Source organism: Strix aluco, chromosome 5 (genome assembly GCF_031877795.1).
Source record: "Strix aluco isolate bStrAlu1 chromosome 5, bStrAlu1.hap1, whole genome shotgun sequence".
NCBI lineage: Eukaryota > Metazoa > Chordata > Aves > Strigiformes > Strigidae > Strix > Strix aluco.
Genome location: NC_133935.1, coordinates 29800596 through 29815402, shown reverse-complemented (window position 1 = coordinate 29815402; position 14807 = coordinate 29800596). Strand labels below are relative to the sequence as shown.

At 45.8% G+C, this 14807-nt stretch overlaps 1 protein-coding gene across 1 annotated transcript in view; it reads left to right on the top strand.

The window, feature by feature from the left end:
- Window positions 1-10012, top strand: part of MYH9 (myosin heavy chain 9) — a 74228-nt gene extending 64216 nt beyond the window's left edge. Inside the window, exons 29-41 of the mRNA XM_074826538.1 lie at window positions 95-199; window positions 1421-1573; window positions 1928-2176; window positions 2789-3001; window positions 3712-3924; window positions 4279-4440; window positions 5121-5249; window positions 5594-5682; window positions 5885-6008; window positions 7075-7283; window positions 7715-7823; window positions 8145-8317; window positions 8504-10012. Coding sequence (XP_074682639.1) covers window positions 95-199; window positions 1421-1573; window positions 1928-2176; window positions 2789-3001; window positions 3712-3924; window positions 4279-4440; window positions 5121-5249; window positions 5594-5682; window positions 5885-6008; window positions 7075-7283; window positions 7715-7823; window positions 8145-8317; window positions 8504-8621 — 2046 coding nt within the window. The 3' untranslated portion in view covers window positions 8622-10012. The remainder of the gene's footprint in view (window positions 1-94; window positions 200-1420; window positions 1574-1927; window positions 2177-2788; window positions 3002-3711; window positions 3925-4278; window positions 4441-5120; window positions 5250-5593; window positions 5683-5884; window positions 6009-7074; window positions 7284-7714; window positions 7824-8144; window positions 8318-8503) is intronic.
- The last annotated feature ends 4795 nt before the right edge of the window (window positions 10013-14807 follow it).

Here is a 14807-nt window from a genome sequence, read left to right as displayed (position 1 = left end):
GGTGCCTCAGTTTTCACTTTTGGGTCTCGTAGTTGCTCACCTGTTCCTGGCTTTGTTTTTGCTGATGCATTTGGTACTCTGATCTTTCCTTCAGGTTGAGCTGGACAATGTCACAGGTCTTTTGAACCAGTCTGACAGCAAATCAATCAAATTAGCAAAAGACTTCTCTGCTCTGGAATCACAGCTTCAGGATACACAGGTGAGAGCTTTGGAATCCAAGGCATCCGTGTGTGGTGCAGCCAGTGTCAGTTACAAATTCTTAAAGTGAGAAATCACTCTGGACATCATTAAATACTGGGTATGCAACACTTCAAAGGATTGGGTCTGGCTGGTTTTTGCTAAGGGGTTATATTGCGTGGTATTGAGAGCACTTCTGCAGAAACAAGCTGTTTATCTTCCTTCTGCTTCCTCAGTATGTGGAACATATGTAACTTTCCCTGTCTTACATTTACGTTTAGAGTCTTCCTCTGTCACCTTTCTGCTTGAGAGCTCTTTAATCCTAGAACTGCATTGGAATGCTAGGTTCTTGTTTGAGGTCTTCATAGTCAGTATTTGACAGGGGTTTTGTGTCTGATATCCAGTGAATTTGTAAAGTTAAACAGAAAATTTTATTTCCCAGTGGATGTTGGGAAAGTGATAGATTCAAATAATTTGGTATTTTTTTAGGAAAAAATCATGCTTAGTCTTATACTTTGGGATAAAACAACCATTTACAGTTAATAGAGTATGACTCTTCCAGTAAAGTATGGAGTACCAAGCAAAAGGTTGGAAGGGAAAGGAAGAGCATGCCAAACCTCAGATACCAAGTAACCTTGAACAGTCATTGATGTTCTGTCTACTTATTAGTTTTTTAAAAAGCAGACTCAAAGATAGTGAACAATACAGAAAAACTATGCACTAGTTTGAAGACTGGTCTTACTAGTCTCTACAGATCCGTCAGCTCAAGCACTGGCAGCATAAGTCAATAAATATTGTTGGTAAATGACCAGTGTCTTACAATTCTGTTAAGACCGATGTTGTTTTTAACCATGCTAAATCATTTTAGCCTGTTGTCTGTTTCTTTGATACCCGAATAGGAGAAAGTCACATAGCAGAGTACAGTCACGCTGTTGTTGGGAAAGGTTTTAATGCTTTGTGTGCTACTCGGAGGACTCCAGAAAGGACTGTGGATGGCTTGTGAAGTAGTATACTTTAGTCATTAGAGTGTATGAGAGAATAGGATCCTTCTGAATATTTTGTTCTATACTGACTCACTGGAAGACAATTATTTAAATTCTATCTTTGGTTGTCTTATCTGTGAAATAAGTTGCATACTTAAACTCAATTTCTAAAGTACTCATTCTGGAGAGAGTGGGTGAGGATTGTGAGCCTTTAAAGCCAAGGAGCAGTGCTGAATTCCACTGAGGTGTTTGCTTTATAGGAGCTGCTGCAGGAGGAGACTCGCCTAAAACTAAGCCTCAGCACTAAGCTGAAGCAAATGGAGGATGAGAAGAACAGTTTCAAAGAGCAACTGGAAGAAGAAGAGGAGACAAAGAGAAACCTGGAGAAGCAGATCTCTATTCTTCAGCAACAGGTACAGAGTCTGCATCCCATAAACCAATGACTTTTGAGAGTAAGTGCAGGTCTGTCTTGAGGGGAGTAAAATCTAAATGCAGAATTGACTTGTAATAACAGAACCTTTCTGGGAAAGGGTGATCCTGTCGATTTGGTGAGAGATGAAATGAAGAAGTATCTGATGATAATCATATGAATTGCTTGTAGATTTCTATCCAGGAATTCCTTTGGGAATTCAGTCATATATTATTATTTGAGGGGGGAGTATATCTTCGGAAATAAACAGACTTATTCCCTCAACTTCTGGTGCTGGTAAACTACGTATAGCATTATTTGTGGCGTGGCTTCACATGCAATCTTTTCCCTCCTTCAGGCAACAGATGCAAAGAAGAAGATGGATGATGGTCTGGGCTGCCTTGAGTCAGCAGAGGAAGCCAGGAAGAAGCTGCAGAAGGACTTGGAGGGCTTGAACCAGCGTTATGAAGAGAAGACAGCTGCGTATGACAAACTGGAAAAAACGAAGACCCGCCTGCAGCAAGAGCTGGATGACCTCACTGTGGACCTGGATCATCAGCGGCAGATTGTTTCCAACCTAGAGAAGAAACAGAAGAAGTTTGATCAGGTATGACTTCAGTCACTGGGCATTCAGTAGGTGCATCTTATTATAGAATCACAGAATGGTTTGGGTTGGAAGGGACCTTAAAGTTCCAACCCTCCTGCCATGGGCAGGGACACCTTCCACTAGACCAGGTTGCTCAAAGCCCCATCCAACCTGGCCTTGTTGACAGGTCTGCTTTAAGAATACCCAAGCAATGCTGCTTGGAGAATGTATATTTATTTCTAACTAAGGCATAGCATATAGAGTGGAGAAATAAGCTTTCACAGAAGTAAATTAATTCTGTTCCATGCATAAGAAGTTTAGAGATGCTCTTTTTCCCAAAGAGATAACATTTATATCAGGACCAAGATCAAGTTCAAAGCATTGTTTGTAGATCATCTTTGAGAGAAAGTTAGAAGTAATGGGCTGGAGGCCTAGGGAATCAGAAGTTCGTTCATTTGACATCAGCGGTTTTTAAAGGTGGGATGGTGTGCTTCATTCTTTGAAGCTGCATTTTCTTGGTTCCTTCTATCCATGGCAGAACACTATTAAGATGGCAGTAATGAACAGATGCATGTTTACCTTGTTAGAAAATTGTCAGTAATTTCTCAGAATACTGTTGCTGTGCTCTTGTAGCTTTTGGCAGAGGAGAAGAACATCTCTGCCAAGTATGCAGAAGAAAGGGACCGTGCTGAGGCAGAAGCCCGTGAGAAGGAGACTAAGGCCCTCTCCCTGGCCAGAGCCCTGGAAGAAGCCATAGAGCAGAAAGCTGAGCTGGAACGAATCAATAAGCAGTTCCGTGCAGAGATGGAAGACCTGATGAGTTCCAAGGATGATGTTGGGAAAAGTGTAAGTATGAAGTTAAAATACCTGGGCAGGAAATGTCACCCAGGTGATACTGTTAGTTTAATACTGCAAAAAGCTTATGCTACTGTGAACACAGAGATATGTAATAGAGGGTACTGGACACATTGTGAGTTTGTGAATGTTATGTTTGTATTACATTAGTAAGCAGGAAAGATGGGTTGGAAAAACCTGGAAATGACCCAAACAAAGTAGTGGCAAACTGAAAATTAACTGGTGTTGTTGTGACAGAGATGAAGGTATGATGTGAGCTTGATGTGTAAAATACAGGCACTAGCCAGGCAATGGAAGACAGTAACCCCAATATTTCAAGACAAAGAATTTTAGGATAAGCAGGAAGGAAATGAAAAAATTCAGAGGCGAAATGTATTTTCTTGAATTCTGTCAGAACCAGAGGTGTCCAGCTCTGGTAAGTCTGCAGTAGGCCAGGACTGGGCTAACAAATGCTTTTCTCTTTCTCCTCACCACCACACCTAGATGACCAGAACTAATAGGTAATTGTGATTCATACTGGCAGCTTGCAGGTATGTGAGCAGCTGGCTTTGACGGGTATCTCTGCCCTAATACAGGGGACAGATGCAGTGTTCTTGTACTCCATCTTATGTGAGTGGCTGTTCTTAGACTTGTTTGCTCTTAGGATAGGTGAAAGTGTCTGCACTCTTTGAGGAAACCTCATGTGTGGTACTGTGCTGTAGGTCCATGAGCTGGAGAAGGCTAAGCGAGCCCTGGAGCAGCAGGTGGAGGAGATGAAGACACAGCTGGAAGAGTTGGAGGATGAACTGCAGGCCACAGAGGATGCCAAACTGCGGCTAGAAGTGAACCAACAGGCCATGAAGGCACAGTTTGACCGGGACCTCCAGGGACGTGATGAACAGAATGAAGAGAAGAAGAAACAGCTGATTAGACAAGTAAGAACTGCTCTGTAAATCCTGAAAGTGTTCTGTGCACAAAGGCACTTGTGTTCAAAGATGGTTAGGCAGATAGTGCCAATCCACAGATTCTTGTTAATGGTAACTCTCCAGGCAGCTCTGCAAAGCTGTGAGAGACTTTCCCCCTTGTGTGCATGATTGTTCAAACAGCCTATGTCTATCAAATGAACCTGTGTAGCTTTATTAGTGAGGAATGTTAGCCCTGTCCCCTGCCAGGAAGAATGAAAACAAGTCACATGCTTGCATTTATGTATAGTTTGAAAGGGGGATGCGAAAACTGGCTGTTGGGAAACCAAGAAGCTGAAATGCTGATGCCTGTATTTCTCCATACAGGTGCGGGAGATGGAGGTGGAATTGGAAGACGAACGAAAACAGCGCTCTATGGCTGTGGCTGCCAGGAAGAAGCTAGAGATGGACCTGAAGGATTTGGAAAGCCATATAGATACTGCTAACAAGAATCGTGAAGAAGCCATCAAGCAGCTCCGCAAACTGCAGGTGAGATGCTGCAACTGTTTTAGCTGTCAGTGTAGAGCATTTACCCAGCAAAATGGGATACAAAATTTCACCTCATGAGAACCATGCATCAGTGTCAGAAGAGCAGGAGAACCTTGTAGCATTTTACTGTGAAAGATTTCTTGGCATTTCAAATACCTTTCTAACCCTATCTGCCTATTTAACTCACTGGGAGACAAGCTGTAGGGAAAGTCTACTCTAGTGCTTGCCTCATGTCGGTGGTTTTGGAAAGGATTATGGAGCTGTAAAGCTAGAGGGACTTAAATATCACTTAGGCCTTCTCCTGCCCCAAGACAGGTCTGTTATGCCTCTGTAATTCCTGCAGATATTTTGTCTGATCTGTGCTTAGGTAAAACTCCAGTTTCTGCCTAGGTTGTCCATTCCACTGCTTCACTAGAAAGGTTCCTGGACCCTCCCTTCCCCCTGACAAGATTTTCTTTTTTCCTGCAATTTAAGTGTTCCTGTTTGCTTCCATTACTCTTTCTCCTGCTTACTTGTGAAATGGGAAAAGGATGGTTCCTTTCCTTTCTACAGCAACCTTTTTGGTAGCTGAAGATTAATGAATCCCAGTTGCATTTTCCCTCTCCATACTTCCTGTAAGATAAACAAAACCCAGTTTGGATGCTCTGAAATTCATCATTTTTTTTGTTCTCCCTTTTCAGGCACAAATGAAGGATTACATGCGGGAACTGGAGGACACACGTACTTCCAGAGAAGAGATCTTGGCACAGGCCAAAGAAAATGAGAAGAAGTTGAAGAGCATGGAGGCAGAGATGATCCAATTGCAGGAGGTAATGGAATATGCTTACAAGTCAAGGGTTTGTTCATTTTCTTTGGCCAAGAACTAAGTGTAGCCGTGTAAGCTGGAGTGGTTATTTCCTTTCCTTTGTACTTTTTGCTCTGCTCAGATACAAAGTCCACTTCAAAATGCAGAATTTAGCCCTTTCTTGACAGCTGAGACAGGACTGTGCAAAACAAAGGAAACTGTGGGGTGGGAGGGGAACAGACCATGACTTACAATTAAGTCTGTATCTAACTAGAGACCATACCACCCATTACCAGTAACTACTTTTTTCTATGCTGCATTAATTGGTAGCTTCCCATTGGATCAATGACTGTCTCATTTTCATTCCAGGAACTTGCAGCCGCTGAGCGTGCCAAGCGCCAGGCCCAGCAAGAAAGAGATGAGCTGGCTGATGAGATTGCCAACAACAGTGGTAAAGGGTGAGTAATGTTCCCTGTTTAAGGGTGGAGGAGCTGGTTTGAGAAAATACTTTGCAGGCTGTTGTTCTTACGTAGACTGCAGCATGTGCTGTATCCTCTCTGCTCTTGAAAAACTGAGCTTATTTTGTAAAATTAGAAGTAGTGAGTTTTCCCCAAAGCATTAATGGCACCAACGTTACTTTAATACTTCTGTGTCCTATAGAGCATTGGCCATGGAGGAAAAGAGACGCCTGGAGGCCCGGATAGCTCAGCTGGAGGAGGAGTTAGAAGAAGAACAGGGCAACACAGAGATAATCAATGATCGGCTCAAGAAGGCAAATCTTCAGGTACTTATTCAGGCTGCATGTGCCAGTAGGGGCTCTCTAGTCTGTAAATTGTCAAACTGCGCTCTGAGTAATGCCAGCTGCTGCTTTGTGCACAGTGCAGTCCCTCAAAAGTCTGTAGATGCGAGCAAGATGAAACACCTCAATACCACACTAGAGGAAAATAGGGTGGGCAGTCACGTGGGCTCATGTTAACTCACTAGTTTTGATCATTTAAATCATTGGGTACATGGAACAGTCTCCCAAGTTTATAAAAAAGGGACTGAGAGAGGGGTTTTTTTCGTGTTTTAAGGGATTATGAGAAAGATGATCTTTAGCATGCTGCTCCAACTTGGCATGGTGAACAGTGCCACAATATGTTTGGAAAATGATGTTTCTGCCGGTTCTATGCTTCTTCAAATGGACTGACCATATGGAATTTGTTAGGCTGCTATAGAAATCATGATCTTAATCTGCCTGTTCTCTGCCATATTTTATCTGCCTGACTTTGAGAGGCAGGCTTGTTGTTTTCTTAGCTCTCCAAAGCCAAGGAGCTAGGCTGGTGCTTTTCCAAATGGCTTGTTCACTCTGGTGGATGAGAGCATAGTTCTCTACTTGGTTGACTGTCCCTGGCTTGAAAGCGGACTGAGTTCTTACCCTTTCATCTTCGAAAGTCAGTATTTTTAAGCTGCTTCTTTGTAGTGGAAGTAGACAGCAAATAAATGATAAATCAGTAAAGCACACATATTGGATCCACTTGCCTCAGGATTTTTGTAATTCACTAAGACTGATAATTACTGTGTTAAATGCCAAACCATGGCCTTCACCCCAGAGAGCATTGTACATGATTGGCAAATTTAGCCCTAAGAGGCAGTTGATAAACCTGTTATTCAAGGAATTACTCTGAAAATCAGGGTAAACTAAGATACTTTGAGAAGTGCCCTGCCTATATCCAGCTCCCTCTGCATCAGAGTTATTCCAGGTATTCAGCTCACCCTGAGGGTCCTTCTTTGCATGTCAGCATGTCTCTGAGGAATAAATCAGCCTTTCAGGCTGGAGCGCTCGATATGCTGAGTACTTGTCTCTGCAGATTGATCAGATGAATGCCGACCTGAATGCTGAGCGCAGCAACGCACAGAAGAATGAGAACGCTCGCCAGCAGATGGAGCGTCAGAACAAGGAGCTTAAGCTTAAACTGCAGGAGATGGAGAGTGCGGTAAAGTCCAAGTACAAGGCTACCATCACGGCCTTGGAAGCAAAGATAGCACAGCTGGAAGAGCAGTTGGACATGGAGACAAAGTATGTCCTAGGAGAAACTCCATCTGTTTTACAAGCCTCCACCCACTCTGGCATTTTAAGCTCTTCTGAACAAATTCTGATTTGTCCAAGTGAGGGCTTCATCCTATGTGTACTGGGTAGTACAGAAGTAAGATCTTGGCAAACCTCTCTTGTTTTTTACTGCAGCAACTTCTAGCTTCTTCCAGATTTAACCACTCCTAAAAATGCAGCTGTGATACACTTGCTGCCACTCTGTAGCTTCAAGAGGGTCATATCTGTGTAGTATCAGTGCCTTTTGGTCATTTCTGGGAAACGTTGCCTCCCATCCCCTTTTTTCTGAGTTAGGAGGACTTTTGCTCTCTTCCTTGTTTCTAACTTGCCCAAGTCAGGTCATCTTGCTGGGGACAATGGGAGATAAATTCTTGTCTGAGCATCACTGTATTTCTGTCTAGGGAGCGCCAGGCTGCCAGCAAGCAGGTACGCCGTGCTGAGAAGAAGCTGAAAGACATCTTGCTGCAGGTGGATGATGAGAGGCGTAATGCTGAGCAATTCAAAGATCAGGTGTGTATCGTTACCTGCGGCATTGGTGAGCTTTCTGGTGGGAGGATTTCCCTTCTATGATCAAGGCATCATCTGAATGTAAGAGGGCTCTAGCATTACATTCCTATGGATATCTCTTCTTTTCCCTCACTGTAATAATTATAAGATGACACAGGTGAAAATGTAATGCTTCTAAGGAAAAGCTTGGAGCTGTCAAGTCCTAGACAGCTCCCTTCAGAAAGGGAAGAGGGGGCTTCAGAAACTCTGCTTTTTGTTATGCTAACTACTGTGCTGTAGCTCTGGAGAAACATCGATCTCTTCTTCACCCCCTTCCATGCTCAGGCGGACAAGGCAAACATGCGCTTGAAGCAGCTGAAACGTCAGCTTGAGGAAGCAGAAGAGGAGGCCCAGCGAGCCAATGCATCCCGTAGGAAGCTCCAGCGTGAGCTGGAGGATGCCACTGAAACAGCTGATGCAATGAATAGAGAAGTCAGCTCTCTGAAGAGCAAACTCAGGTAAGGTGGAGCATTTTGTGCAATACCTTGGCAGCCAGTCCAGCATAGTCTTGCTGTAACTGCCCTCAGCAGCAGCTTACCAGAGCAAACAGTGTGGCCGGGTACTTCCCTACTTCTTTCCAGAGCCTGCCCTGTCTGAGTTCAGTGAAACCTTGTGTTCCTGATTTACTGTCTGTCCTTCCCTAGGCGCGGGGACCTGCCGTTTGTCGTGACACGTCGAATGGTCAGGAAGGGTACAGGAGAGTGCTCCGATGAGGAAGTGGACGGCAAGGCAGATGCTGGTGATGCCAAAGCTACTGAATAAGTCCTCCCATTTGGCCCAGGTTACACGTGATGGAGTGACCCATCCACCCTCCCCTCTTCCACTGGACTTTCAGCAAACCCTCTCCTCCTAAATTGACTGGGGATCTGCAGAGCAAGCCCAGCTCTGTGTATCCGGAGCCATTGGGCATCTGTGGTCCTAGTTTCCTCCTCTTTCCTAATCCTCTTTGTATTTAATGCCAAAGAGTCGGGGCTCTGAAATCTGACCAGCAGTTTGGCCTCTACAAAGGCCTGTAGAACTGTCTGTGCCATGTCTGCTGGTGAATCCTTACACAGTTTGGAGGGAGTGGGGTTAGGGAAAGATTATTTTCTCTGTAAATCTCCTTTTGTCTTCAATTCTAGCTGCAGGGAAGCTCCTTCCTGTATTCTTGCCCCTCTCTCTTTGTTTGCTTTTGGCAATCATGTTCAGTGACCTCAGACTTCTGCCTCTTTCAATCTGCCCACCCACAAGGTTTGGGAGCAGTTTCAGGAAAAACGGTGTGCTTTGGCCATGGCAATTTGCCCTTTCTTCTTTTGCATGTTTCCAGGGAGGGGTGAAGTGGGAAGCTCCTCTCAGGACCAGTTACCTGGAGGACTTGCCAAAGTTGTCTTTTTTTTCTTTTTTCCTCTTATTCTTACTGTCTGGACAGATCTCTGAAGTGCAATGATGTCCTGTTAGTGTCTCTGCCTCTGAGCGGTTTCATCTAAGGTAGTGTGGACCAGTAGTTAATGACAGGCTGGGGAAGCAGAGCAATGTCCTTGTGCTTGTCTGAGAATCTCTGGGGGACCAAATATATTTAATGGTAATAGACAGAATCTAGGGGAATTTAATAGGGTAATGGGCAGAGGGGGGGTATAACAGAAGGGAAATCCCTCTTTTATTGACATGTCCAAGCCTCTTGCACCTGCTCTGTAACCAGGGGTTGGGATTAGTTATTGTGCACCATTGACTAAGAGTATATCAAAAACCCTTTAATCTGCACAGATATATGTAAGGCCTTTGTATTTCTCGTAATAAGTAATTAAGAAAAAAATAAAGGTCTTTATCACTGCCTTTCTATTGGGACCATGGTTATATATAGATAGTCTTTACTTTTCTACACCATACACTGGTTGCTGGATTTACCTGTATTCTTAACCATATTGTATATGCTGCATTTAGACCTACTTATGAGCAAAGTAAAAATAATTAAATATGAAGCACCATACTGTATGCCTGAAGCGCTCTAAATGCAGGAGCCTCATGTCCCAATTGCTGTCACAAAAAAAATTAATTTTTTTTTTATATAATAAAAGTGCCTTAGCATATGCCTCAGCTGTGTGTCACCACTACAGTCAGTAATGGTTTACTGGTGCTCCACTGATGTTACCAATAAAGGTTATCCATGTGCTGCAGTCCATGTGCGTGTGTTGCCATTCCCTCCTTCCCTCGGTGCAGTGAAGACCGTACGTGTCTTCTCTAAAGGTAGCTCCTGTGGTGTCAGAGCATCAGCCGTTCCTGTCAGCAGCGCTGCAGACCCCCCCGATGCGGGGTGACTCTCTGTAGCTGAAATTGAGTGTTACAGTACCCTTGGTGTATCACCGGGGTGGCTGGCCATGGCCAACACTGGGGATTTTGGAGGAAGATAATGTACCTTGTTTGTGTGCTTTCAGAGAGTTACCTATTCAAAACATGAGGCTGGGAATTTGAGCCGAGCTAGTTCTCTTCTTGGCCCGAAGATGGTATTTTCAAGTCTGTAACTAACAACTGTGCAAACAAACTGTCTTTGCTTTTATTTCCAGTCTCTGGAGTCACTGGAAGGTAAGGTTAGTGGAGGAGGTGATAGATATGTCTAGCAATAGATTGGCAAAACTTGCCTTTTACTCATCTTCCAACTTGTTCCCAGGAAACCTACTTTTCATTACATTTTTGCTAGAAATTGAGTAAGGAAGTTGTGGTTGTATTCGTCTCTTGGTCTGTGGCCCCTTAAGCTGCCCCAGGTGCTCCTGTGTTCTGGTGCTACAGCCATGGCATACAAAGCTAGAGTGTGACACCAGCACCTGATAACTGTACCCTCATCCCTGGCATCCCAGGTTGGCAGAGTTTAAACCTGCTTCTGAGTTAGAAGTTGCAGTTGGGGCTGGGTCAGACCCTGGGTAGCAGCGACAGGGCAGGAGGTGCTGGGGTTCACCCTGAGGGGCTATGTGCAGCTGGCAAGTGCTGCAGCAAGGCCAGTGCTGGCAAACAGGGATCAGGGAGGGTGCAGCTTGCAGTTAAGCCCCTCTCAGGGGAGCACACGTGTCTACCCGAAGGGTGGGATTTCTGTCTAAGCAAATGTTGAAAGCGGAACAAGTCTTCTCATTAAGAAACAAGTGTAGGTAGAAGTTAAAAAAAAAAAGGCGGGGGGGGGTGCAGGGATGTGCAGAAGGAGGAAGCATGAAGAATTGCCATACACTGCGGTGCGAGTGGCTGTACTCACGTTAAGGGGTCAGTGGGAGCATGAACAACTTTTGATGTTATGTTACACAGGCTGCAGCTTTTGAAAGCCTGGACAGGGATTAATGCGTGAAGGGATGGAGGCGCATTGGTGCCTGGAATACAGGCACTGCTGTGCTGATGTCAAACAGGACTGGGGTTGCTCTTGTCTGGGAGTTTACTGGTTTGGATACTTAGATATTTTTCCAAAGCATTTTGCAGAAACGCATAGGGTATCTTTGTGAACAGTATGCACTTTAAATACATTAAAATTGCTTTCCTATCATAGGATCATCCTGAAATAACACCAGCTAGCCAGGCACTGCTGTGATACAGAACAGAACTGCCGTAACACTGGTGTGCTGACCCTTTTTAGCTCAGGCTGCTCTTTGTGCCCTTTGCATTGCTGTGTGTGAGCTGAGGTGCAGCTTGGATACAGCTCTGTCCTCTGCAAGATGGAAAGAGACTTGTGTCTTTTTTTCCACTGGCACAGTACTTTCCTTCAACTTTCCACCTCCCCATGGAAGGGCCAAAATTAGTTTCCCACAACTTTTTCCACTTTGCAGAGTGTAACCTTGAGCTAGCAAGTTCTCGTGCCTCCAGGCTAGTTGCTCTTCTATGGATCTCCAGAGCTGCTAAATGCCTTGCACAGGTTTCCCTGTGATTTCAGGGATGGTCTGAGTAGGTGAGTGGTTACAAATGCTGTAATGATCAAGAGTGGCCAGGAGATGGGCCCTGCAAGAGAGTTGTTCCTGGAAGTTGGTGCTGGAGCTCTGTCAGTTCCCTGCAAGATCCAACCTTGGAGCTGATTCCATCAGAAGGGCCTGAATGAGAGGGGGCATGTAGATATAGTTTCAAAAGATGCAAGAGCCAATGGTAAAATTGATTTCAAACATTCCTGTCCCTGCACTGGACCATTGTGCTGGCACAAAGGATCTGTAAACTAGATCATTAAATCTAATCACCCTGGTTAAAAAAACCCCAATCATAGTGATGCAGGTTACGGCATGGCACTCACAGGCTGTTTTAAGATCAGAATCGAGGCGCAGAGCAATCAGCCCTCACAGCCCCAAGGAGGTGAAGGCACATTGCTAATCCCACAGCATCTAGTCCTGCTGTGGAGGAGAGCTGCTTGTTCTTGCTACAGGACAGAGTGAAGACAGTGGCCATTAGAGCTAGTTCCAGCTGGGTTCCTGGGTGCAGCAGCACTGACCTGTCATGTTTAGGACAGGGATTTAGACCTCTTCCATTTCCTCCCCAAATTGTCTCAAGTACCACTTAATGTAAATTGAGAACCACTTCGTCAAAGCCAAGGGTGCAGATCAAATGGCTGTGGAGCTGGGATGCCTCAGTGACAGTGACTGGACAGAGGGAGCTATGGTGGGGAAACTGCAACCTTCCCTGCCTGGAGGCTGAGGGAGGCCTCAGAGCAGGTTTGAGTGATCTGAAACTAAAATGCAGGCTGCTGCCACCCAGCTGGAGACCAGCAAGCAACAGGCCCCAGGGGCATTTAAAGCATTACTTGTTGGCCTGTGCTGTCCAGGAGCATCCATCTGTGCAGATGCACAGCCTGCTTCGTGGTACTTGGTGAGGGCAGGAAGCACTGGAGGTGGTGTGGATCACCCATCCTGGCTGGCTACAAGGCTTGTCTGGAAGCCCAGCCCAGTCCTGAAAGCTGCTCAGACTGGTCTGGAGAGGCTTTGTCCCAATGCTGCCAGCAGGATCCCAGCTGTGTTGCTTTCCCTGAAGAGCCCAGATGCAAACTTTGCTGGGGGCATGTCCTTTTGAACCTTGTCTCTGAGCACAGCCAGAGATATTCCCAGTTCCAGGACAGATAGTTAATACTAGTAGATAACTGCTGACTAGACCTAGTTTTTCCTTCTCCTGATGCTCCAGCAGTGGGAGCAAAAGCAGAAGGAAAAGGAGTTAAAAAAACCCCAAACAAACTGCTCCAGTCCTAGATTTGTGACTCTCCTGTCCTCGCTACCATTTTGAGCCAACATGGCCGAGCAAAACAAACAGCTGAGCAGCAGTGCAGCAAGAAGAAAAGAAACATGTGAAATGCCTCAAGCGATGATGGTCTGGTATGTGAGAGGAGAGGTGCTGGAGTCCCTGCTCAAGCCAGCTCCCTGCAGTGGGGCAGCTGCCCTCACCAAGATGGGGGAGGGCTAGGCTATGGCACTTTCAATTCGGATAAAACGTGCAGACAAGGGCACTGTAAAAGTCCATTAGGTACAAGTACGGTCACTTTTTGGACTGGGCAGTCACTTAGTCGTGCATGAGGAGCATTTAAGACAGGCTGCCTTCTCCACTCGCCTGTGGCAGCTGAGGATGTGTGCAGGCGGCAGAAGTCTGCGGGATGCGGTGCTGCCTGGATGCACACATGCCCTGCGGGAGAGCTCTGCCCTGGAGGTTTTGCTATTGCTCAGCTCTCTCAGCCCTAAGGAAGAATGAAGGAGGAAATGGAGAACTGATGATGATGGAGTGGCTGGCCTCACAATGCTGTGTTACTCATAATGTGGTTGTATGCTGCTAATTAATCTGGAATTATGCTGTGAATGGCTTCATTCACAGCCTTAATTGACTTTTGATGGAAATTGTGCAGAACCTCATGGAAGAGGGTGTTATGGCAGGATAAATGGATCGCTTCCTTAGGCTCCTTTTTAGGAGAGGAGCCATCATTCAAATCCCTGACCTTGTGTAAGGCTGAGGCTAAAGTGGGGCTCTGTGGCCAGAGGAGGTCTCACTGGAGACAAAGTACCAGTGGAGTGACTGGTGGTGGTCACCTGAGAGATTTGCCTAGAAGCAGCAAGATGCTGACTTGTGTAGCCAAGAGATGCACTGACCAGCTGGCCCTGTAGGGCAGCCTACACCATCCTTGTGGGTGAAGTGATAACTTGATGGAGGAAAAAAAAAGGAGGGGTAAAAAAAAAACCAAACCCTTCTTTGAGCTGTGATCAAAGAATTTTGCTTCCTGCTCTTCATTCCCACTGTATCCAGGGAAACTTGTCCCTGTGTTGCCTTATAAAGGAACAGCATTGCACCAGAGCTGAGCCCACCTTTCACTTTTCCTCCCCCAAACTCCTGTCGCTGAGCGCTCCTGGTGCGACAGCAAGGGAAACATCCTTCCTCCTAGCCCAGGCCCTTCCTTCCCGGAACTCTTCTCTCAATCCTGGGCTGTCCTTGGGGCTTGAGAGGACCCTGGCAAAACTTCCCAGCCCTGCAGGCTGCTGAATGGATGCAGCCTCCCTAGGCTGCCCTGTGGCCAGCGGGCACATATCAAAAGCTTGTTTCGTTTCCTTCTCAGCACTTCCCCACTGGGAGCTGAGAGGGGCTTGGGGGCTGCGTGCATTTTGCCCATGCTGCAAAATTCATCCTGCATTGGAGCCGGCTCTTTCAGGCCCTGTTTCTGCCTCCCAAAGCCTCCCCTGCAGCTGGTGTAGGTGTGAGGAGCTCATCTCTGGAGGAGAGATCAGTTCCAGTCTCAGGAAAGGTTCTTGACTTGCATAAGAAGTGCTAATGTCATCGCTAGGAACTGCAGCAGGTTTTGCAGTGGAGGTTTTAATGAGGTAACACACAGCCCAATTTGCTGTGCAGGCTTTTGATCCTTTCTGCTGTTGATGTGATTGTGTTGCACAGCTTGCAGTGAGCCGGCTCATCGTTTTTGGAAGGACAAGGCACCCAGCTGTCTTGCCCTGATGTGTCCTTGTGGGTAAGGCGTGGATAAAACTCTTG